Source organism: Meles meles, chromosome 6 (genome assembly GCF_922984935.1).
Source record: "Meles meles chromosome 6, mMelMel3.1 paternal haplotype, whole genome shotgun sequence".
Classification (NCBI taxonomy): Eukaryota; Metazoa; Chordata; class Mammalia; order Carnivora; family Mustelidae; genus Meles; species Meles meles.
In genome coordinates, this window is record NC_060071.1 from 39131546 (window position 1) to 39156038 (window position 24493).

Here is a 24493-nt window from a genome sequence, read left to right on the forward strand (position 1 = left end):
GTGCTCAAATATTCATTTTTAACCTCAGCTCGTAGCTCTGACTCTTATCATTTCACAGTCAAAGCTCTTTTTTACATACTAAAAGCCTGTATTAACATAGCCCCAATCACAGTATTCTTCAGGGCCCAATAATTTACTCAGAACCCACGAGCACAAAATATGTTCTAGCATGTAGAAATGTTTCCATGCAAAACTTTTACTTCCTTTTGAATTGGTAGGTATGAAACATTTGAATCATTGATTCTTTGTAGACCTAGGCAGAAATAAAACCAATTTGCGTAAGTAGGAGGTAACTTAGAATAAAAATCCAATGTATTCCTATTGCTTATATATGCTAATGAAACATTAGGTGCCTTTACAATGCAAATATAAATTACTGAGAGTTACAGTTACATAGTTCTGGCCTATTCCAAGGAATTACTGAAGGATTGAAAACCGCTTGCTTTTAGAACCTGTTCCATTACTTGACTGAAGTGAAGTCTAATGGTGGAGTGAAAATCCCAGAGGTCAAAGGGGAGGAAGCCTGGAAGGTTTTCTTTGATGATGCTTCCCAAGAAATAGTCGATGAATTTGCCATGCGTTATGGGATTGAATCCATTTATCAAGCTATGACGTAAGTACTCTAGAACACGTGCAGTGTTCAAAAGTCTCTGTTGAAATCTAAAGAGAAAGAAAGAAACGCGTTCATCTCCTTCTTCTAATTCAAATGAAATTTGATTGCAAAGTCAATTACATTTGAATGTGCACATTTGATGCCAGCTAGTCCCTCTCCCAGTTACAAAGTGTTAAGGATCTGCTAATTCACTACCACCATCTTTCCAAACCTTATTTTGTTCTCAGAGGGTTCCCCATTGAGATACAGAGCCGTTACAACGCCTGGGAACTTGCACATTCTCCACCCTACCCCAAACCTACTGAATCAGAAACTCACAAAGTGGGGCCCAGTGATCTGTGTTTTATTTTTTTAAAGATTTTATTTATTTGACAGAGAGAGATCACAAGTAGGCAGAGAGGCAGGTGGGGGGTTGGTGAAGCAGGTTCCCTGCTGAGCAGAGAGCCCAATGCAGGGCTCGATCCCAGGACCCTGAGATCATGACCTGAGCTGAATGCAGATGCTTAACCCACTGAGCCACCCAGGTGCCCTGATCTGTGTTTTAATAAGCCCTCTGGATGCTTCTCATAAACATTATAGTTTGAGAACCAATGCCTTATTTGTTAGCCAAGGATACTAAAGCCTGATGATTGAAGTGCATCATCAAACTTTACAGAGTCTGTTAATGTCAGAGAGACACACATCTGGAGCCATAACGGTGTCTTGACCCAAACAATAGGCTGCATATTCTTCCTTCCTGTATTTATACCAGTGTCCCTAATTCAGCAAAACCAAGATTTACTAGAATGCACATACTGCAGTAAATGTGGTTCCATGGGAGTGACCCATATAGACTTTTACTGAGGAGTTTCCGTAAGGGTTTAGAATTGGGTTATTCCTTGCCTACAGTTTACCTTTTGAAACCTGGCCTAAGAGTATAAATGCATCTTGTTCAGATGTATATGATATATAATATGTGAACTCTCTATGTGCATATATTAGAAAACTGTACTTTCATTTTAAGGTTGAAAATTTTTCTGTCAACCAAATAGATGCCAGCCCAGCTAATGAGTCATTTTGAACCATCTGAGTGATGGATGTGGATTGGACAAAACTCAATGCTCTACTTCAAAAGTTTACTGTTCTTAGCATTTAATCACCAGACATAATTCCAGAAGAGCATATGTAAGACTACATTGAAAAAATTTTTGACCAATTATATGATTTTTTAGTTGACAAAATGTCCTAAGTCTAAATAGTAAGACTTATAGATTATGGAGATGAAAAGGAACTTAGGGGTCATGCAGTTGAACCTCTCTCTGATTGAGAAACCCTTTTGCTGCATCCATTACTGATGGCCTTCATCCCTCTGCCTGTTCACACACAGCAACAGCACATTCCTTTTAAGGCAACCTATTTTGTAACTGGGCGGCCATAATGGAGTCCTTTGAGTTTGTCATTTGCTCTGTCCCATGTCATTGGTTATAACTCAGAATACCTCATATCAAATTAAGCACAAATAAAAATGCAACTATGATTAAGAGTCTAAAATAAACAAACTGTTTTGTCGAAAAGGAGCTATGTTAAAAAAAAAAAAAAAGACAACAGTAAAACAACAGTAATGAGAAGTCTGTTTCTGGAAAAATTATCAGTAAAAGAAATGATCAAGTTAAATTTATTCCAAAATATCTCTGTGAGCTGATATCACGTTACTTCTTTACCATATTTCCGATATTCTGAGAAGCATAATCACGTTAACATAAAAAAAGGTTAAAAGCTGAAAAAAGGAAGATCATCCTTTATTCATTTTATCACATATATATTTTTTCTTATCCTTAACCTAAGTAAACCGTAACAAGAAAATATTTGTGGCTACTTTTGTACCAAGTGACCTGCCTGTGAGCCCATAATTATGAAGGGCCATATAGCAAGTATTTTCAGCTTTGTGTGTCCTACAGTCTCTGTCACAACTGCATCACTGCACTCCAAGTGCAAAGGCAGCCACAGATATTAAGTAAACAAATGGGCATGGTCATGTACTGTTAAAACTTTATTTTAAAAACAAAAACTATGGGCTGGGTTTGGCTGTGGCCTTAGATTGCCAACTGCTGGTCTAAAGAGTGAAAGCAAGGTAGATAGGTATAAGGGGAAAAAATGTCTTCTTTTTTTGGTAATAATTTGAGCAATGCACTTTGATGATAATAAAATACAGTAGATTATGTAGTTGACCCTTGAACACCAAGGGTTCGGACTGTTGTGGGTCTACTTACAGATTGTAGATTTTTTACAGTAGTGCAAATGTATTTTTCTCTTCCTTATGATTTTCTTAATGCTTTCTCTTCTCTATCTTATTCTAAGAATACATAAAATACATATCACCCACAAAATACATGTTTATGACTATTTATGTGACTGGTAAATAATATGTATGTCACAATCAATAGTATGCTACTAGTTAAGATTTGGGAGAGTCCAAAGTTAAATGTGGATTTTTGACTGTGTAGGGGTCAGTGACCTTAACCCCTGTATTATTCAAGGATCAACTCTATCTACTTCTGGTTATGCATTTGATTTGACATTGATATTTTCATGTATTTATTTTTCATTCATTTGAGGGGGAGATAGAGACAGAGCACAGCACGGAGAGAGACAGAGGGAGAAGGAGAAGGAGATTCCCTGCTGAGCAGGGAACACAACGTGGGGCTCCATCTCAGCACCTGGAGATCATGACCTGAGGCGAAGGCAGATGCTTAACCATCTGAGGCACTTAGGTGCCCCTCATAATGATATTATTATTTATTATATGTTACTTTAAGCTTTGAGCACTGACCAAGATGGCCTTAACATTTCCCTCAACTTGATATAACTTTAGGCAGATTTGTTACTTGCCCCTAGGCTCCTGACTTTCCCTCACACACTTGGCCCTTACAAAATGCAGAGGCTTAAACCCAGAGGTCACTGACTTCCCTTTTTTAAACAGCATTTACTTTAGAAAAGTTATAATGGTAAATTCTTTGAATTGTAATTTTTTTTAAAGCCTCTTGCCAGTTTTAACCAAGGAGTAGCTTTCTCAAGGACCTGGCAGGCATCCCTCTCAAATGCAGTCATCAGGCAGTATAGATCCCTGTCTCCCAGTCTCTGTTGGAGGGTAGGAGCCTAATTTGGACAGGTGGCTTGATCCAAGTTATAATACTGTCTTGGGACATAAGTATAAGGGAAAGTTTATATTTTCTGGGGGGATAATGCCAACTAGCAAACACAGGTGACTGTCATTCCCCCAACTCCAGGTCGTAAAACCTTCCATCCATTCCCCTTCCAATTCAACAATGTCCCCATCTGTTATTTCAGCAGAGTTGAGTTAAGACTGAATTCTGATTTATCTTCCCTACTGCACACCCTTGAATAAAATTTTCCTGGCCTATTTCATTATGTCCAGTGCGATTTTGCTTTGGCAGTATAAATTTTATATTCTCACCAGAATAAAAAATATTCCTGTTGTTTGACAGTCCGTTAACTCCTAAGAAGTTTGGCTACCAATATAAATATGATCTCTTCATTTACGCTTCATGGATGATCCTTAGTTGTTGAAATAGTTTTTATAGAAAAATACACCTGTAACCATTTTTTTTAAAGATTTTATTTATTTATTTGACAAACAGAAATCACAAATAGGCAGAGAGGCAGGCAGAGAGAGAGGAGGAAGCAGGCTCACCGTCGAGCAGAGAGCCCAATGTGGGGCTCAATCCCAGGACCCTGAGATCATGACCTGAGCTGAAGGCAGAGGCTTTAACCCACTGAGCCACCCAGGCGCCCCCACCTGTAACCATTTTATATCAATACGTTAATATTATAATTACTTGTGTAATCTAGTTTGAGAGATGGCAGAATGGTGTCACAGGGCACTTGAGTTCTGTTCAAAGATTTACAAACTGGTATCATGAATCCAACAGCCATAAGTTTTATTACTGCTTTATAAAAAATTCTGGGTGCATGATAGAAACTCAGTACATATTTTTAATTGAATGCATCAGAAGCAGAAACTGTTTATTCTCAACTTCCCATGGCATATTTCTTCATGTCAGAAGTTCACAGTTGCCAGGGCTCCTGGGTGGCTTAGTCAGTTAAGTGTCCTACTCTTGGTTGTGGCTCAGGTCAGGGTCTCTGGTCTTGAGATTCAGCCCAGCATTGGACTCCACACTCAGTGGGGAATCTGCTTGGGATTCTCTCTCTCCCTCTCCCCCAACTCATGTATATTCTCTCTCAATCTCTCTCTTTCAGATAAATAAATCTTAAAAAAAAAAAAAAAAAGTTCACACTTGTCCAAAGCATGCAAAATGAAATTTGAAATATTAAGCTGGTATTGGTATCTATTTTACTTTATAAGTGTTTAGAGCATATCATATTGATTGATAATTTATGATAATTTGGAGAAATATCAGAATACTGACATTCTTCTGTTAGCCGTTGAAATGTAACTTTCAGGGATTTTTTTTCCTCCCTCACCATAGCACATACCCTCCCCAATGTCCATCACCCAGCCATCCCATCCCTCCACCCCTCTCCCCTCGAGCAACCCTCAGTTTGTTTCCTGAGATTAGGAGTGGTTTGTCTCCTTCTCTGGTTTCAACTTGTTTCATTTTCCCCTCCCTTCCCCTATGATCCTCTGTCTTGTTTCCCAAATTCCTCATATCAATGAGATCATGTAGGGATATTTTTTTACCATATTTTCCAAGTGATACTCCTGCAGCTAAATTGTAAATTGATTCCTAACCAATTGTTGGCCAATGAATAACACATTTTTTTAAAAGGAATTTATAAATAACCAGCTATATCTTCAAATTTAAATTGGTTGCCTGTTGGATCAGTAGTATTTTCCTGTTGTCTTGAAACTTGGCTTCCGGGGATCCAGAAAACCAACCAAGCAACAACAGCAAAACCTAGAACTAAGTATGTCAAACTTACCTGAGAAGTATTTCCCTTAATTTTAAAAACACAAAATTGGGGGACTCAGCTTCAAGGAAGAAACAGACATCCTGTCTATATAGTAAGGGCGTTTACAAAATTAGGAAAGGGCAAACGGCTTAATTTTTGTGGGCTTTCCCTAGATATGATTTGATCAGAAAAAAAAGTCAAAACTCAGTTTCTTTTGATATTTAAAGCCTACTTATGTTTAGCCAAATCCCCAGGTAACCTCATACTCTTCCTGTTTTTAGTAGAGATTGCCTGGTTCCTTTTAAGCGTACTCCCATTTCTTTGAAGATGGATTTGGAGCAGAAATAAAGGCGAAGTGTGTATTAAGCCAGAGAGTCTGGTTGTACATTATTACGTTTTCCTCTTGTGTATTTCTCCTCATAAGAAGGAGGCTGAATCTATTTTGCTGGTAAATAATCTGAACATTAGTACTGAACTTCCCAGTCCTCTAAGGTACCTCTTGCTTACTGTAAATCTCTCTCCTTTTACCAGAAAACATTTTCTATAAGGGCACAATTTATTGGCCCAATTTGTTGCATAAAAATGACTCCTTGTTTTGGGACATTCATGAGGGAGGAGAAAAGGGATTACTATTTTCCTGTTTGGACAGCCGATTAATCAAGGACCAGGAGGATTTGTTCCCACACAGTAAATCCATCTTTAAAAAAAAAAAGGCAAAAAAAAAAAAAAAGGGCAATTTTCCAATACATGATAGCAAGAACGAAAGTCTGTTTCCTTTCCAAAGAAGCACACCATTTTACATATTTTGCACCATGATGCTGGGCATGGAGTCTGTTTTCTTCGTGAGAATTTTGGGAGTCCTTCATGCTTTTCATGGATCAATGCAAACATAAATGCTCTTGAAAATGTTCTGAAAGACTTGCTATTCACCCCTAAATACATGCAGGGAATTCCATGTCAGCATCAGAGATGAAATTGTCCTCTAGAGGTGATTTCTGTCAAACAAATACATTTAAACCGAGTATTTAATGAGTATTAAATTTATTGTAAAATGAAGCCTCAGGCATCTCACAGAATCTCAGATTTCCTTAGACTAGAGACATGCAACTCTACTACCAAGTGAGAAAAGCATTTAGTCAGTGTTTTTCACCTTGATGTCCTTAAAATAACCTTTACTTTGGTACTGGCCCTCTTAATTGAATTTACATTCGAACAGAACTATTGGGATATAGTTTATTTTAAAGGCACTGGTCTATTTTAGCTGCTTGAGCCATGTCTGCTTTCTAAGGAGAGTGCTGCTTCATTGACGAGTGAATCACTGGTTCCTGTAAGAAATATTTATTGAGGACCTACCATGTGCCAAGAAGTTTTTTAGGCACCAAGAATACATCAGCAAACAAGTCAAGATCCAGTCTCTAGTGGAGTCCCCATTCCAAAAAAATACAATTCATCTATCTGATAGACATTCTGAGCGTTTACGTATGAGGACTTATACGGGGCATGGGGATACAGCAGTAAAAGATCTCTCTTGCTTCAGTGAAGTCCTAATCTAGAGCAAAGAGGAAGAAGAAATTTAATAGCAAGACCATGCAATAGAGGTATACGTGGGTCCTGTAAGAACGTAGACATGAAGGGACCAAATACAGGCACAGATGTGGAGAAGTGTCAGAGAAAGCTGATGGTAAACTGGGGGTCCCGCCTTACTTACTCTTTAGCTCCAACCTCCCCACCCCCAAACCCTGCGCATTTCGTCGCCTTCCTGTCTCCCACCACTGCCCTCACAGTCCAAACCTCTGTAGTTGAGTTCCAGCAATCCATAGCATCTGTGAAAAGTTATGATGCTTTTTGCCAGAAGAGAAGTGGATCCTTAAGTGTTTGACCCCCTCTTTAGTGACAAGTGTAAGGGCCTATTTAGCAAGAGCGAGTCCATCCGGTTAAACAATGACTTTGTTTATGCAGTAAAACTGAAACAGTCCCTGCCCCCCCTTCCCCCAAGGAACCTACTTAAAAACAAGTCCGGGAAACCAGTCCCAAGTAACGAAGCCCAAATACAAGGGCGGGTCAGGTCAGGTGGAAATAACGGCCTGAATGCAGGGATGAGTGGGGTCAGGCGGAGACATCCAATCAGTAAAGCGTGCATACTGTCTCCCTAGCTACCAAGGAGTGTGGGCCCCATCTTTTGGGTGCCAATTCTGACCAAGGTGATAGGCTAGTTCAAATAGCTACTATAGGGTAAATTGTAATTCAATTGGCCACCCATGTATGACCTAGCATGACTGTGCAGCTTTCTCTGTGTGTTACAATCTCATTGGTCACCTATGTGTGGCCAGGTCCAACCACGCTCTATAAAAGTTAGTCTGTAAGGCAGGGAGAGGTCGCCTCTTTGCAGGAGACGGCCCTGGCCTGTCAGTTTGATTCTCTTTGCTTGGCACGAAATAAAGCTATGCTTGACCTTCGCTTTGTATCAGTCTCGCTCCTTTGATTATGGACCCCATTATTGGGGGACCTTTCACAAACATGTATGCAATCGCTGAAATGCATGCAAATTTGACTTTTAGGGAGCAAATGTGATAAATACTGTTTTAGTGTATTTCTGACATGACAATACAGATAGTCTTTCCCTTCACCTTATATTGTTTCTTTGAAATCCCCAAAGGATCTAGAAATTACTGTTTCTTTATGGTGCTCCCTTCCAATCACCCTGCTCGTATTTTTATTAAAAAAAGAAAAAAAAGAAAAAAAAAAGCAGCAACTGATCTTTAAGTCTTTTGAATTAAAGGCATTTGGATACCTTGAAAACCACAAGAGGATGTGATTGGGGACAATTGTCCCTGAAAAAGCATGAGTTAGATGATTATCCTTCCCTGTCCCCCACCCCAGCCCCATTGTGATACCTACAAAACAATAAATGACCTGAATCGGGATGTATAATTTGAAATACACATGACTTCTCAACATTTTGCCACTAATATTTGAGAATTAATGCTTGATTATGTTGTAGCGATTGCATTAGCTAAAAACGTGCCAGTAACTATCTTACAACCGCCAATTTAAGCATCATCTTTTTGAGTTTATTACTCTAACTTTTGGCATGAAGCTGACATTCCATTTGTTCAATTGGTTTGACATTGACCCCATTTTCTTCAAAAAAGCAAAGTCAGGGGATTTAAACATTATTAATCCATTGTTTTCAGTTGTACCTGTGTTGGGAAATGTTAGCATTTTCAGAGATTACAGTAGTACTTGTGGGCTTCTTTTGTTTGAAGGTGTACTTTTTGAAGGGGTGGTTTTCTGCAAGGTACTCTTCAGTCCTTTTAAATTGCTAATTGTTCTTTAAATCCCGTTTTCCCTCTTGGTCCTACAACAATATAAGTAGCGTTGGAATTATTGAAACTACAGCTTTTAAAAGGAATTGATTTTCAAGGAGATGCTTAGAAGCAAGAAACTTCACCTTGGCAATAACCACACATAAAGAAGAGGCGCACATAAAGTTAGAAGAATGTGCTTTGCAAATAGAAGACTCTGTAGAGGTCTGTTAGCTGGTAACTCCCAAGGAGCGAAAGATGCCTGCTGATGACTCCCTTGTCCCCTGCTTTCTGGTTACCCTTGTTAACCAGGGGCTCTGATAGAATCAGATGTTGATGGTGGGAGGAAGTAATGTTTATGGTTGAACACAACCAATTATCTGTGTTCAGAGATGAATAGCATATTAAAACTTGGAAGGATTAGATCTTTTCAAAGATGGAGAAACTGAATCTAGGGGTGATAAAGTTACTTTTCTAAGAGATAGGATTAGAGTGAATCATGCCTATGCCATAGTACCTATAACTCCAAATTAGCCACCCAGAATTCCTCTTTCTGCCCCACACACCAAAAAAGCAATTTGCTGACTGTTTTTTCAAGGTTTTCAAGAAGTGTTGGGGCGCCTGGGTGGCTCAGTGGGTTAAAGCCTGTGCCTTCAGTGTGGGTCATGATCCTAGAGTCCTGGGATCAAGCCCCGCATCGGGCTCTCTGCTTCCTCTTCTCTCTCTCTGCCTGCCTCTCTGTCTGCTTGTGATCTCACTCTGTCAAATAAATAAATAAAATCTTAAAAAAAAAAGAAGTGTAGCCACTAACTCTGTTTAATACTTAGCCTTATTCAAAATTTAAGTCTCTCTCTCTTTTTCTTTCCATCATCTGAGAAATGTGTACTTTGATGCTTACTATTTTCTTGATTATATTGACTGCCTCATCATTTGCCATTTACATTAAAAGGGAATGTGAAATGGCAAGTTCAACGTAGACTATTACTTGGTACCAAGATATACCAGCTGTGATTTACCATGATCCTCGTCACAGTTTCTAGAAAAGGACAGGCATGCCTGGATGGCTCAGTTGGTTAAGGGCAAGACTCTTGATTTCATTTCAGGTCATGATCTCAGGGTTGTGAGATTGAGCCCCTCATCTGGCTCTGTGCCAGGTGTGGAGCTTGCTTAAGATTCTCTCTCCCCGTCTCTCCCCACTCTCAAAAAAAAAAAGAAAGAAAGAAAGAAAGAAAGAAAGAAAAAAGAAGACAGGTATTTTTACTAGCCAGGGAAAAGGTTATATTCATAAGAGTGACTTGGAAATTCTGAATTTTAATGTTTGATTTTAAAAGTTACTATCAAATGCTTAAACTTTTTTTTTCCAAACGCTTTAACTTTTAATATTACTATTTAAACTCCCAGTTAACTCCAGAGTCACTAGTTTTAAGAAGACCATTTTAATGTAAGTGCTAAAAAGTAACAATTATTGTATCTTTAATTTTTAGATATATTGAGACATGTTCAATTTAATTCTGACCAAATTAAGGAGGACCATATTTATGACTGTAATCTATTTACCTTCTTCCTTTTACCAGATAATGAAAATTTTATTGCTTACAATTTTAATTAATTTTAACCTCACAAGAAAAACACCATTGTGAGGTTAATTTGATGTTTACACTGATGTGAAGTTCTAATGGAATGAAAAGTAGCATTAAATGAAATAGTGAGTTTTTCTCATTGTTCTCCTTTGATTTTCACATCACTTGTTCTTGTCTCTGTATTTTGCTTTAGGAAGTTATGAGTGAAGAATCATTCCATTAATATCTTCAAAATTAAGTCTCAATATATTTTATTTAGTGAAATCAATTTTATCTATTTTATAGTAATTTTTTTGCATGTACACATTAACCAGAAACTGGTAAAGTCTATGATAAACTTTGAAAGAAAAAACATTTTACATGTAATATGTTGTTGACTTCTTCTGTAAAAATCTTGTTTAATAGTATTTTAAAGAATAATATGGATTATATACTTTTTTATACTTTTATATGTTAAAATAATATGTAAAGATGTTTGCATCTTTCTTGTTTGGCAACTTACAGGTTCCTTTGTATCCATATTTTTTTGATCACCTAGGTATGGTCAACATTCACCTAAAGACCTTAAACTGGAAGCCAAGCCTCTAAAAATGTTCCACCATTACCCATGACTTTATTTAAATGCAGCTCCCCTTTAGACTGGGAAAAGATACCTGTTCTTTTTGGTGGATTTTCCATATATAAAAACTGGATTTTCCACCCCCCCCCCCCCGATAATCTAAACAAGCTGTGAACTCTTGTCTTACTCGAAGTAAAACATTAAAGATTATGTATAATCCCCAGGATATACTGTTCCCAGTGTTCTTCCAGGCCTTTTTTCTAACAAGCTTCAAATCCTATTGCCTAGTCCCTATTACACAAGCTGTACGGCAATCTTGGGATTTGTATACTCTTTAACGGATATAGAGTGAGTAGGTGTGAGAAACAAGAGATAGCTCTGTACAGCCTTGAGAAGCCATTAGCATGGAATAGGGAGTGATTGACAGTCTGCTGGCCAGCAGTCTCCGCCCCAGTCTTAGATACGGGGTAGACAGTGTATGATTGCTAGAAATATCCTCCCATTTCCTCTCTAGTCAGGTTAATATTTTAGGAGTTTAGACTCTAGTCAGCCTATAAACATCTCTCAACCTAGCCAGCTGCCCTAAAGTTAGGCAAAGTCTACTTAGGAAAAGTATCTTTTCCTAATCTAAAGATACCAGGAAATCTTTGATCAATATCCTAATGTCTAGTGCTTTTATGACTTGACATTCTTTTTTGTTTTTCTCAGATATTTCCATGGGAAGTTTCAAGGGGCGAATCACATTTAGCTAGCTACGTCCAGTCGTACCCCGGAAATTATCTCAGTTAAATTAAAATCAGAAAGCAAAGTATTTCTGTCTATCCTCTAAGATGACTATATGCCTAATGCACTGGAAAATTTGAAATATATAGAAGTTATAAGCAGGATACTATTAACCTTCAAAGCTATTGTCATCATTACTATTAATCGTTATGTACTTCAACAAATGTTTATAAAGCAATTATCTGTTTTGATAAACTGTTGTACTCAAGGTAGCAAACCACATGTCCTGCACACTCTAATTCTACATAAATACATTTGGCTCACATTGTTTTTGTTTTCATTAATAAACATTGGTCATCTCCCTTGTGCAAGAAAACACTGCACTAGAGGCAGGCTGAATAAGATGAGATGACAAAGCCTGTACTAGACCCATGCTGGAAGGACCAGATACATGTGCAAGTAATGTACAACATTGAAGAGATAAGGAGAAGGATAAATTAAGAGAAAGATACCTAGTGCTTAAGAGAGATGGCTTTAAACTTATATTGCCTGAGCTCCAATCCTGAATCACCTTACTTGTTCTGTGACCTTAAGAAGGAAAAAAAAATTAGAGGGGTGCCTGGGTGGACAAGTTGGTTAAACATCCGACTCTTGGATTCAGCTCATGCCATGATCTTAGGCTCATGAGACTGAGCCCCACATGGGGCTCTGCACTCAAAAGGGAGCCTGCTTGGGATTCTCCCTCTTTTTCTCCCACTGTCCCTGTTCCCCATGCATACTCTCAAAGAAATAAATCTTTAAAAAAGAAGAAAATTAGAAAAGGAAAATAAATATTTAATTACAGCAAATACAGGGAGAGAGTCAGACTTCAAAAGCACTGGCAAAACAAAGCAAAAGCATAACCTACCTAAAGTTACGTATTTTACATGGAATTCCTGTGCTATTCTTGGTGGGGCACCAAGTTGGTGTCCGTATTTTCAGAGGTCATAATAAACTTTCAGATATAACAAGTAAAAGCAAGTTCAAAATTATTTTGTTAGAAACTTTAGGTTTCTGAGAAATATTCAAGATTTTATATCTTGGAGGTCAGAAACCATGTGATTCTGTGACTTTTTGATTACCTCAAAATTATTTTGTTCCAGAATGATGAAGTGCTTCATCATTTTGGAAGCAGGACAGAAGTATCATTTTTACTTCTATATCTTCCTAAATTGTTTTTATTCTGCTTCCAGTACCTACTCATTTCAATTTATCTTTACACCACTCTGGAATCATCTTTCCAAATTTGTCTGATAATGTCAGTTGCCTCTGCAAAATCTCCACCAACTCCAAATAATCCACGTGAGATGTGAAAACCCCTTAGCAGGAAACCAGCAGAATGTGGCCTTGACCCACTTACCTTGCTCACCCCCAGCACCTACCCACTTCTCATCCTATTTCCTCTTACTGCAAACTCCTGTCATTCTACTAACATTGATCTTGTTAAGGTCACAGTAAAGTGTATCTGTCAGTCCAATAGTCTACTTTCTGTCCTTAAAAGACTTTCTCACTGTACCTAACAGCATCATTTATACTTTACCTGAAAACCTCCCATTCTCATGGTTTCCCTGGTCTCATCTCCCCCCCCCCCTTTGGCCCCAATCATAGAATCCCCTCCCCCCATTTCTTTCCCTTTCTCTATATATGTATTTCACTATATATATTTTCCCTTTTTCTTATATATTGGTGTTTCCCTAAACCCTGGCATTTCTCTCATCATGCTACATGATCTTCCAGGATGATCTTATTGTTTCTCATAGTTTTGACTGATGCAGACATCCTGGTGACTCCCTCCACCCTGATCCAAGTGTCCAGTTCAGTAACATGGTAGACATTCCTATGTGAAAGCCCTGTAAGTACCTTAAGCTTAAACTCAACTGAACACCTATTCCCCACCTTACAATTCCTTTCTCCTTATTAATTCCTAGTTCACTTGGCAGGGGTACCAGTAACCCAAACTGAAACCTTGGAACGAAACCATCTCTCTCTCTCTCTCTCTCTCTCTTTTAAAGATTTTATTTATTCATGAGAGAGAGAGAGAGAGAGAGAGCACATAAGCAGGGGAAGAGAGAGAAGCAAACTCTGCTGAGCTGGGAGTCCAGCATGGGGCTCCATCCCAGGATGTGGAAATCACAACCTGAGCCAAAGGCAGATGATTAACTTTCTGAGCCACCCAGAAGAAGCCCCAAGGAACTTAACCATTTCTCTTCCCTACTTCTCTTCTTCTCAGTCCTCATCAGTCACCAAGTCCTGAGAGTTTTTCTTCCCTCCATGTTTTCACATTCATTCTCTCCTTCATATTTTATACAGCTATTACTGTAGTTCAGATACCTTCCATCTCTTTCCTATATATCCTCCTGACTGGACTCTTCAGTATCACCTTCTTTATTTTTTTTTTTTTAAGACTTTATTTGTTAAGAGAGTGAGAGAGAGAGAGAGAGAGCATGAGCAAGGGGAAGGGTCAGAGGGTGAGGGAGAAACAGATTCCCTGCTGAACAAGGAACTCAATGCAGGACTCCATCCCAGGACCTTGGGATCATGACCTGAGCCGAAGGCAGATGCCTAACTGACTGAGCCACCCAGGTGCCCCTGTCTCACCTTTAAACCCATTCTCCTAAAGTCTCCTCCCTACCAAGTTACTCTATTTAAATTCAACTCTCATGATGGTACTTTCTTTTTCTTTTTCTTTTTTTTAATATTTTATTTATTTGACAGAGAGAAACCACAACTAGGCAGAGAGGCAGGCAGAGAGAGAGGAGGAAGCAGGCTCCCTGCGGAGCAGAGAGCCCGATGCGGGGCTCAATCCAGGACCCTGAGATCATGACCTGAGCCGAAGGCAGAGGCTTTAACCCACTGAGCCACCCAGGCGCCCCATGATGGTACTTTCTATCCATGTAAAAAGATAGAGTTCCTTGGAGATACTGTTTTTACTTAAACTCACTCTAAGATTTTGAATTTTGTGTGAAAAAGTCTTTTGGTCTAGAAAATAAGTCCAACTTGCCTAAATTATTTCACAAGACTCTCCTACATACCCCCAACCTTGTCTCTGGTCAGACCAAGTGTAGAGTATTCTCTGGGAAATTTGGGCTCTACCAACCTGAAATTGCTAGGGTTCACTGCACACAATATTTTCCCCCATTGTGCCTTGGTTTTTACTCCTCTATTCCCCTGAAATACAACTTTTATGTATCAGTGACAGCAAGCCCTATGCTGGTTTTGGCTGTCTCTGAGTCATGCATTAGCTCTTAGCCCAGCCTCAGTTTGAGACCCACCAGGGCACAGTATGCACACTCCAACTTACTCTCCTAGCACTCTGTTTGGCTTTTCTTTCTCATAACATTTGCATAATTGTATTACATTAGAATTAGAATAACTAATTCTCCCATTTGTCTGTAAGTAGATTCACTAATATAGATCCAATGCCTAACACAGTATCTCACACTTAGAATAAATATTTATTAGACCAAAGTGGCTGCACCAGCTTGCATTCCCACCAACAGTGGAAGAGGGTTCCCCTTTCTCCACATCCTCTCCAACACTTATTGTTTACTGTCTTGTTGATTTTGGCCATTCTAACTGGTGTAAGGTGGTACCTCAATGTGGTTTTGATTTGAATCTCCCTGATGGCTAATGATGATGAACACTTTTTCATGTGTCTGTTAGTCATTTTTATGTCTTCTTTGGAGAAGTGTCTGTTCATGTCTTCCCATTTTTTGACGTAATTATCTGTTTTTTGAGTGTTGAGTTTGAGGAGTTCTTTATAGATCTTGGATACCAGCCCTTTGTCTATAGTGTCATTTGAGAATATCTTCTCCCATTCCATGGGTTGCCTCTTTGTTTTGTCGACTGTTTCCTCTGCTGTTCAGAAGCTTATGATCTTGATGAAGTCCCAAAAATTCATTTTTGCTTTTATTTCCTTTGCCTTTGGAGATGTGTCTTGAAAGAAGTTGCTGTGGCTGATGTCAAAGAGGTTACTGTCTATGTTCTCCTCTAGGATTTTGACAGATTCCTGCCTCACGTTGAGGTCTTTCATCCATTTCAAATTTTTCTTTGTGTATGGTGTGACAGAATGGTCTAGTTTCATTCTTCTCTACATAGCTGTCCAATTTTCCCAGGTGCACCATCAGAAAGGATGAATACCCAACTTTTGTATCAACATGGATAGGACTGGAGGAGATTATGCTGAGTGAAATAAATCAAGCAGAGAAAGTCAATTATCATATGGTTTCACTTATTTGTGAAGTATAAGCAATAATATGGAGGACATTAGGAAAAGGAAAGAAAAAGTGAATTTGGGGAAATCTGAGGGGGAGATGAACCATGAGAGACTGTGGACTCTGAGAAACAAACTGAGGGTTTTGGAAGGGAGGGGGATGGGAGGATGGGTGAACCTGGTGGTGGGTATTAAGGAGGGCACATATTGCATGGAGCACTGGGTGTGGTGCATAAGCAATTAATCTTGGAACACTGAAAAAAATAAAATAAATTAAGATATTAAAAAATATATATTTATTGGACAAATTCTGGGTACACTAAACTCTTTACTCTTCTGTAAAGCCATTGCATGAATTTTAATCCTCAAGACCTTGACTCAGACATTTCCCTCTGATGTCTCCTCTGTGGGCTTACCACCAGTGGACTCCAATCAGCCTTTGAACTTGCATCCTCCATCTCTGGGCTTCCAGACTTCCTCTAGCCAGTGGATAACTCTGTAATAGGACAAAAACTTTTACATGATTCTGTAATAGCACTTTCTCTTGCATGGGAAAATTAGTCTTTAGTGTGTGTCCTCTTGATTAGGGTATACATATTTTACTCCAGGAGCATGTTTTAAACAACTTTAGATTCCTGTCATGAAAAATAGTTCCAGGAAGATAGTAAATGTGTAGTTATTGAAGAGAGAGGACTCTGGCCAGATGCCTTTAATTAAAACAAACAAACAAACAAAATGAAAGGTTAAAGAACGGAAAAATACTACAGTCAATTCTAATTCTATTTCTAATCAGTTCTAATAGGAGAGAGTATTATAACCCTACCATTTAGCTACAAATTGAATTATTTTTTGAAGAAAACTTTAAAGTATGAAAACCAGTGTATTTTTTACTGCTTTTCTGCTTTTATGAGTATATATTAACATAATGATAAGTACATAGCAAATATTGTGTTACACTAGGTAACTCAAAATTACATCTCTCAAAGTCCCCAGAGCCACAATTTTGTAGGGCATTTTCATCATTAAAACACTAAAACATTCATCATTAAAACACTAAGTTTACCAGCTCAAAGTATAAAAGAGGCAAAGCTTGCTTGTTTATATCCCTGGTCTCCCCATATTATGCTCATTTTCCCTCTCAGATGGCTTATAAGCAATGAACATTGTTCAATAATTGTGTCATCTTCCTTATAAGACTTTGAATTTCACCTACAGAATTCACGCTAGAAGCACCTTCAGAATATGTATTATGTTTGTCCATTATTTCTCCTTATAGTCCCTGCTACACTGTTATTGATCTCATGGGCACCAAAAATCAGAAGGTGGCAGCAACCAGATTTAAATACTAGGTGACACTTGGCTGCATCAGGGAGATATGGATGCCTTGTTTTTAAAACCAAAAGCAAGATTGTTCATCCTGGTGACCTCCAGTATCCCTTTAAACATATAAAGCATGTTCAGGATAATAAACTTCTTGTGTTTGAGTTTCTTACCAATTTATTTTGATAAACTGATGTTTCTATAACTCTTGTTCCCCCCTAGGTATGTATATTTTTCTTGTGCCATCCCCTGTACCATTACATTTAGGTCTTGCATATTCCAGGACTCTTAACCTCTAACTTGGGTCTAACAAATTTTATTATTGTGAATTACTCAAAAAAAAAAAAAAAAAGAGAGAGAGAGATACATAGGGTTAAGAGATTTTGCTTTCTATTTTTAATATCTTTATATTATTTGTGATATTCTTAACAGATATAATTAATTTAGTGTATAATAAAGTCAAAGTAGGTATCATTTACCTAAAGGAAGCAATCAGTGATAATGTATTTCTAGGGTTAAATAGCAAAACATTATGCAGCTCCCACAGCAGGCTTTGTTATTCATAATCCTCAAAGATCTGTGTTTAAAACTTTGACCTATTTTTATCAGCTAGTATCTCGACAAGCTGCGTGAGTGACATAGCTAAGATCTAAGAGAAGCCACCATTTCCAGGACCATCATCCATTTCTTTTGAGGTGTCAGTCAGGGCATTTATTTATGTTTGTTCATTCTGTGATTGAGTTTAGTAATACGGAATTCAGAGAAGCCTAAGTGAAGGAAAAATTACTGACATAGGAAAACAAAATAGCATCAGATCGCACACTGAAAATTTCTTTCCTCTGTATTTTATCTTCTCACTTTTATCATAAGCTGTGTTTTCAATTTTCAACTCTTTTGTTATAGTTCAAATGAAACAGGTTTTCTTGAGAGAAGTAACAGAACTGAACATTGGATGCTTCTGATGTCTGTGAATGATACTATTATTCAGGGTTTAAAAGAAATGGTCTTTAAGCATTGAGCTGGCATAATTCAATCTGTCCTCACTATTCATCCATTTGCCTTATTAAATCCTGGTTGCAGCAAAATGCCAGGAAAGCCAAACTGCTTCTGGAAGGTATCCTGATGACAAAATTCCAGAAACTGGACTCAAGTCAGATGTTAAGTTCACTTGTTTGGTAGACTTGCAAAGAAAGGAGAGCCTTGGGGTGCATGGGTGGCTCAGCCTCTGCCTTCGGCTCAGGTCATGATCCGAGGGTCCTGGAATCAAGCCCCACATCAGGCTCTCTGTTCAGCAGGGAGCGTAGTTCCTCCTCTGTCTGTCTCTGCCTGCCTCTCTACCTACTTGTGATCTCTGTCCGTCAAATAAATAAATAAATAGATAAATAAACTCTTAAAAAAAAAAAAAAAGAAAAGGAGAGCCTCTTGGTTCATCAGTGTGATAGGAATACAAGAATGAAAGGGCATTCTGGTTGAAATAGAGCATTTCGGGAACTAAGTAAGTGACGGCATAGTTGCTGGAGAAGGGGAGACTCCCGTGGAATTTCTTTCCATCAGCGCTGGATGCCATTGGAAATTGCACTTTGGATGTGTACACGCAACACTCCCACAGCTGAATTATGCACTCATCCCTGGGACAAATCATGTTCTAATTAAGCCACCTCCCATTTATGAATGAGACATTTTTAAAAGCTGAAATTGCTTTCTCTTTCATGTAGTGGAGATTGTGGGAGTTTTTGTTCTTTTTCATAGATGTAGTTAAGGAATTAATCACTGGTATTAGAGGGTGCGCTGTTACATGAATTAATTGGTTTGTGTTTTAAGAGTGCTTAATGTTTTTGTCTTGTAGGCACTTTTCATGTCTGTCTTCTAAATACATGTGCCCGGGCGTCCCTGCTGTCATGAGCACCTTGTTGGCGAATATAAATGCTTTCTATGCTCACACAACAGTTTCAACAAACGTGCAAGTTTCTGCCTCGGATCGATTTGCTGCTACCAACTTTGGTGTAAGTATTTTTGGATTTTCAGATTCCTACTAGCTTATGGGAGTAACATTTTCAACAGACTTTGGATTCCAGATATTCTTGGAATCTCACTGCAGGAGGCACTTCGTAGAGAATATCTTACAGTATAATGGGCAAAAGCTAAAAGTTCATTGGAAACGTACCCTGTAAAATAACTAGGGTCATCAGTAGGCATCTTCATGGAATGAAGTCACCCTATATGGAATGACCTTTTCCAATGAGGTCACATCAATTTTCTGAAAGAATACTGGGACTTTATAGGACTTTCTCCATATATGCAAAGTTAGGATTCACCCTTTCAGATGCTCCCTGGTAAAAGTGAGTTTGGTTGACTTCTCTCGAGACTATTAGCCTCCATTTATACCTCTGATTGGTTTCTACTGTTATTGATAGATATTGGCACATCGAAGTAAAACGTGGTAGGTGTTTTTTTTTGTTTTTTTTTCCCATTTTATTTATTTTTTTCAGCATAACAGTATTCATTGTTTTTGCACAACACCCAGTGCTCCATGCAAAACGTGCCCTCCCTATTACCCACCACCTGTTCCCCCAACCTCCCACCCCCTCCCCTTCAAAACCCTCAGGTTGTTTTTCAGAGTCCATAGTCTCTTATGGTTCGCCTCCCCTCCCCAATGTCCATAGCCCCCTCCCCCTCTCCCAATCCCACCTCCCCCCAGCAACCCCCAGTTTGTTTTGTGAGATTAAGAGTCATTTATGGTTTGTCTCCCTCCCAATCCCATCTTGTTTCATTTATTCTTCTCCTATCCCCCTAACCCCCCATGTTGCTTCTCCATGTCCTCATATCAGGGAGATCATATGATAGTTGTCTTTCTCTGATTGACTTATTTCACTAAGCATGATATGCTCTAGTTCCATCCACGTCGTCACAAATGGCAAGATTTCATTTCTTTTGATGGCTGCATAGTATTCCATTGTGTATATATACCACATCTTCTTTATCCATTCATCTGTTGATGGACATCTAGGTTCTTTCCATAGTTTGGCTATTGTAGACATTGCTGCTATAAACATTTGGGTACACGTGCCCCTTCGGATCACTACGTCTGTATCTTTAGGGTAAATACCCAGTAGTGCAATTGCTGGGTCATAGGGTAGTTCTATTTTCAACATTTTGAGGAACCTCCATGCTGTTTTCCACAGTGGTTGCACCAGCTTGCATTCCCACCAACAGTGGAGGAGGGTTCCCCTTTCTCTGCATCCTTGCCAGCATCTGTCATTTCCTGACTTGTTAATTTTAGCCATTCTGACTGGTGTGAGGTGATATCTCATTGTGGTTTTGATTTGTATTTCCCTGATGCCGAGTGACGTGGAGCACTTTTTCATGTGTCTGTTGGCCATCTGGATGTCTTCTTTGCAGAAATGTCTGTTCATGTCCTCTGCCCATTTCTTGATTGGATTGTTTGTTCTTTGGGTGTTGAGTTTGCTAAGTTCCTTATAGATTTTGGATACTAGCCCTTTATCTGATATGTCGTTTGCAAATATCTTCTCCCATTCTGTCAGTTGTCTTTTGGTTTTGTTAACTGTTTCCCTCCAAATGGATGAAGGACCTCAATGTGAGAAAGGAATCCATCAAAATGTGGTAGGTGTTTAAAGAGTCTTAAGAACTATCTGTACCCAATGAAGACTGTCTACCTGAAGTAGTCACACGCATCAAAGATGCATTGAAAAGTAGGAATGCAGGTATCTCAAGGAAACTCAAGTATTTAGTGTAACTGTCACTGGAACTCATTCTCTATAAGCCTCATTAAATTGAAATCAACAAGACTGGAAACAGGATATAATTTATAGTAAGTGCAGTAACATGGTGCAGATCTAAACTAAGACAAAATGAGTGAAGATGGAGAAGAAAAGACAAATTTCAGAGCTATTCATGGCATAGAATCAACAGTTCTTGGTGTCTTTGGGGATGAAGACAGGGAAGGAAAGGGAAAGCTGTCTGGAGAGAAAGCTGTCTTTACTTACACAATTGTGACTAGGGCATGTAACTTGGTTGGCAGTAGCTCTGTTCAATAACCCTATCAAACAAGTATTTTTACTTTCGTGTGTGTATACATGAAACTAAGATCCATTGTAGAAAAATGATTTTCATGACAACATAGTTACTTTTTCCACTGTACTTCAGAATTGGTTCACTGAATAGATTTTTGTTATTATGTTGGTAGAAATTAAATTTTGGGTTATGTGTCATAGAGTAGAAACAAATGAGACTCAGCAAATAAAAGTGTGTGAAGTCAGTAGGGGGAAAAATGTGCTGCTGTGTATACAGTTTTTCTGTCCTTTTTATCTGAAAGAAAATACATATGAGGCATGTGAGATGAGTTGGAATGAATCAAAGGAAAAAGTCATTGTTATTTAATGACAAATCAAAGTAAGTACTAGTAGATGAAAATGCTATCTGGGTTAGGAGTCATGGGATTTGAGTTTGTATTCAAATTTAGCAAGCCAATCCAGTCATTCTAGCTTGAATTTCTCAATCTGCTCAATGAAGATAACATCTACCTTTCTAATGTGTTTCTCAAATTGAAGATGAAAGCAAATGAGGTAAAATATGATAATCCAGTTTGTAGAAGTTGAAAATGCTCTATAGGTATCAGGTGTGAGGATTTCATCTCTCCTGCTCTACCTACTGTATAAACAGCATACCATCAGCTACTTCTGTTACACATGTTGAGTTTTGTACGAGCTAGGACCAAAGAGCTGTCCCTGACCAACTCAACAAAATACGATTATAACTGATAACAGATCATCAGAATGGTTTTGCTATAAAAACCTCATCTTGATAATAAGACTGTCTTGAGATTTTACCTGTAACATAAAGCACTCAGTGTTATGAAATTGTTTTGCTTTTAATATTCTGCCTGGGCACCTTGTAGAGAATAAGCCAGCGTTGTGGAACACTGAGCCTTTGTAGCTCTGAAAAAGAAGACATGTCTATATGATTAATATCTGTCATAAAAGCTACCTGGAGGAAAATGAGATAGAACTTCCTGCTGACCCAAAGAAGAAAAACCAAATTGATTTCGCTACTTTTCAGTGACAACATGATTATAAAAAACCTTATTTTACAAATCAAACAACTTATTGTGGAAGAGGGTCAAAAATTTTTTTTCCTCAAGCTACATTTTGATAAAATGATGATTTGGTATATAAATGTGAGTGTATTTTTCTCTGCCTATTGAAAATAATCCTACTTGCTCAGTCAGAGGTATCTAAGTATAATGTCTCCCACCTCCAATTTATGGCCAAAGGTTCTTGTTTACCTGAATTCTGAATCTGATCTGTTTCTTCTGATTCAAGAATATCATTATATTGGTCCTTCTTCATCCTTCTCAAAGGTGTAACCCAGACATTTTGAGTATCTAAGTAATAAGCCAGTGGAAAAAGCTTTTCTTACTTTTTTTTTTTAAGATTTTATTTATTTGACAGACAGAGATCACAAGTAGGCAGAGAGGCAAGCAGAGAGAGAGAGAGAGAGGAAGGGAAGCAGCCTCTCTGCTGAGCAGAGAGCCCGATGTGGGGCTCCATCCCAGGACCCTGGGATCATGACCTGAGCTGAATGCAGAGGCTTTAAACCACTGAGCCAACCAGGTGCCCCAACTCTTCTTACTTATGAGGATTGTAAACAAACACATATTTAGGAAAAGAAAACCATCACTCTTATAATTTAGACATTTCAGACATGCGTACAATCATTATTTCTGGTCATGCTTTGGATAAAAAATGTTCAAGAGTTGGGTGTGAAGAAAAGGAACAAGAAAACTTCGTTGAGGAAAATGATTAGAAAAATTGGATGAAAATGATAATAAAAAATGTCATATTATGAAAGACAAGGGGAAACTATTTTGAGAAAAGGCATCTGTATAAGACTGTCAACTGTTGGAAAAACTTCAAGTAAGATGGGGAAAGAAATGACCCCTTTAAATTTGGGAAATAGGAGGTAATTATCTAGTGAAGCAGTTGACATTGAAGCCTAATTTCATTGTGTCCTTCAGTGAATGGCATTGATGAATCGTTGTGCAAATTAGGTTCATTTATTCACTAAAATATAATGCAATCACCAAAAATCATGTTTTTAAAGAAAAGTTCATAAAATTGAGCACTGTCCATGATATGATAAATGAAAACAAAATTAATTCTGTAAACAATCTAATTCCAACATTGAAAACAACACACACAACTGGTTTAGAAATAAGACTGGAAGGAAATGTGCCAAAATGCCAATGATACAGCCACCTGGTAGGACGACAGTTAATATTTTGTTGTTTTGCTTTGTAGTCATCTTTATATTGGCATTGTAAAAGTGACCTATATTTATATTAATTTTATAATAAACTTGAATGAATGGATGAATATGGCAGAGGAAACAGACTGTTTTGTTAAGGAACTGGAATGAAAAGGGAAAAATGGTCAAGGGAAGATTTGTCATGAAAAAGATTTTATTTTTACTGGCTGGTCGGGTAAGGATTTTTTTCTAATTTAATAAGGTAAATTGAAACGTGTTTATAGGTTATCAGGAAAGGAACAAGTTGTGGCAGTGAAGTCGCAGGTTTATCAGATGGAGAACATGGGATGCAGTGACATTGCAGAAGAGAAAGAAGAATAGGTGGTTGAGAGGACAAAAGGAGGGACATTCTTTGGAATGAGAAAGGACAAGTTCCTTTCTGAAATTTCAGGAATAATGTAAGTATCCTTGCAGACAACTGGGACCTTTTGATACTGGAGTGAAAAGTTGGGTTTTCATACCCCATTTCCATAATTTTCTCTGTGGTTGTCTGCAGGAACAGGAAATGCTCACCTATAAGACAGGGGCTATGATACAGATGCAGGAGGGGAAGGAGGTTATGGCAGGTTTAGATAAGTTATCAGAGGGAATAGAAAGGGGAATGCTTCAGGGCCATGTCAGAGGAATTCCTAGAAAAGTTGAAGGTCTCGTTTGATGTTGAGAAGCATAAATCACATTGTCACAACAATGCATGTGGCTGTCAGATTTTCTCAGAATTTTGCAGCATTCTGTTGCTCATGTAACAGACACGGCAGAAGACTGGATTGACTCCAGATGGAAATTTTGTAGAAAAGAGGCAATGGAAGGGTGAGTGAATTAGTACATAGATTTCACCATGGGATCTAGGTTTGAGAAGTTGCACCATGAGAGACAGAGACAAAAGATTTATGTAGGAACATAATACAT

At 38.3% G+C, this 24493-nt stretch overlaps 1 protein-coding gene across 3 annotated transcripts in view; it reads left to right on the plus strand.

The window, feature by feature from the left end:
- UNC13C (unc-13 homolog C) overlaps positions 1–24493 on the plus strand; it is a 629711-nt gene that overhangs the window by 333165 nt on the left and 272053 nt on the right. For all 3 annotated transcript variants that reach the window (XM_046009970.1, XM_046009972.1, XM_046009971.1), the window contains exons 15-16: positions 450–613; positions 19110–19266. In XM_046009970.1, coding sequence (XP_045865926.1) covers positions 450–613; positions 19110–19266 — 321 coding nt within the window. The remainder of the gene's footprint in view (positions 1–449; positions 614–19109; positions 19267–24493) is intronic.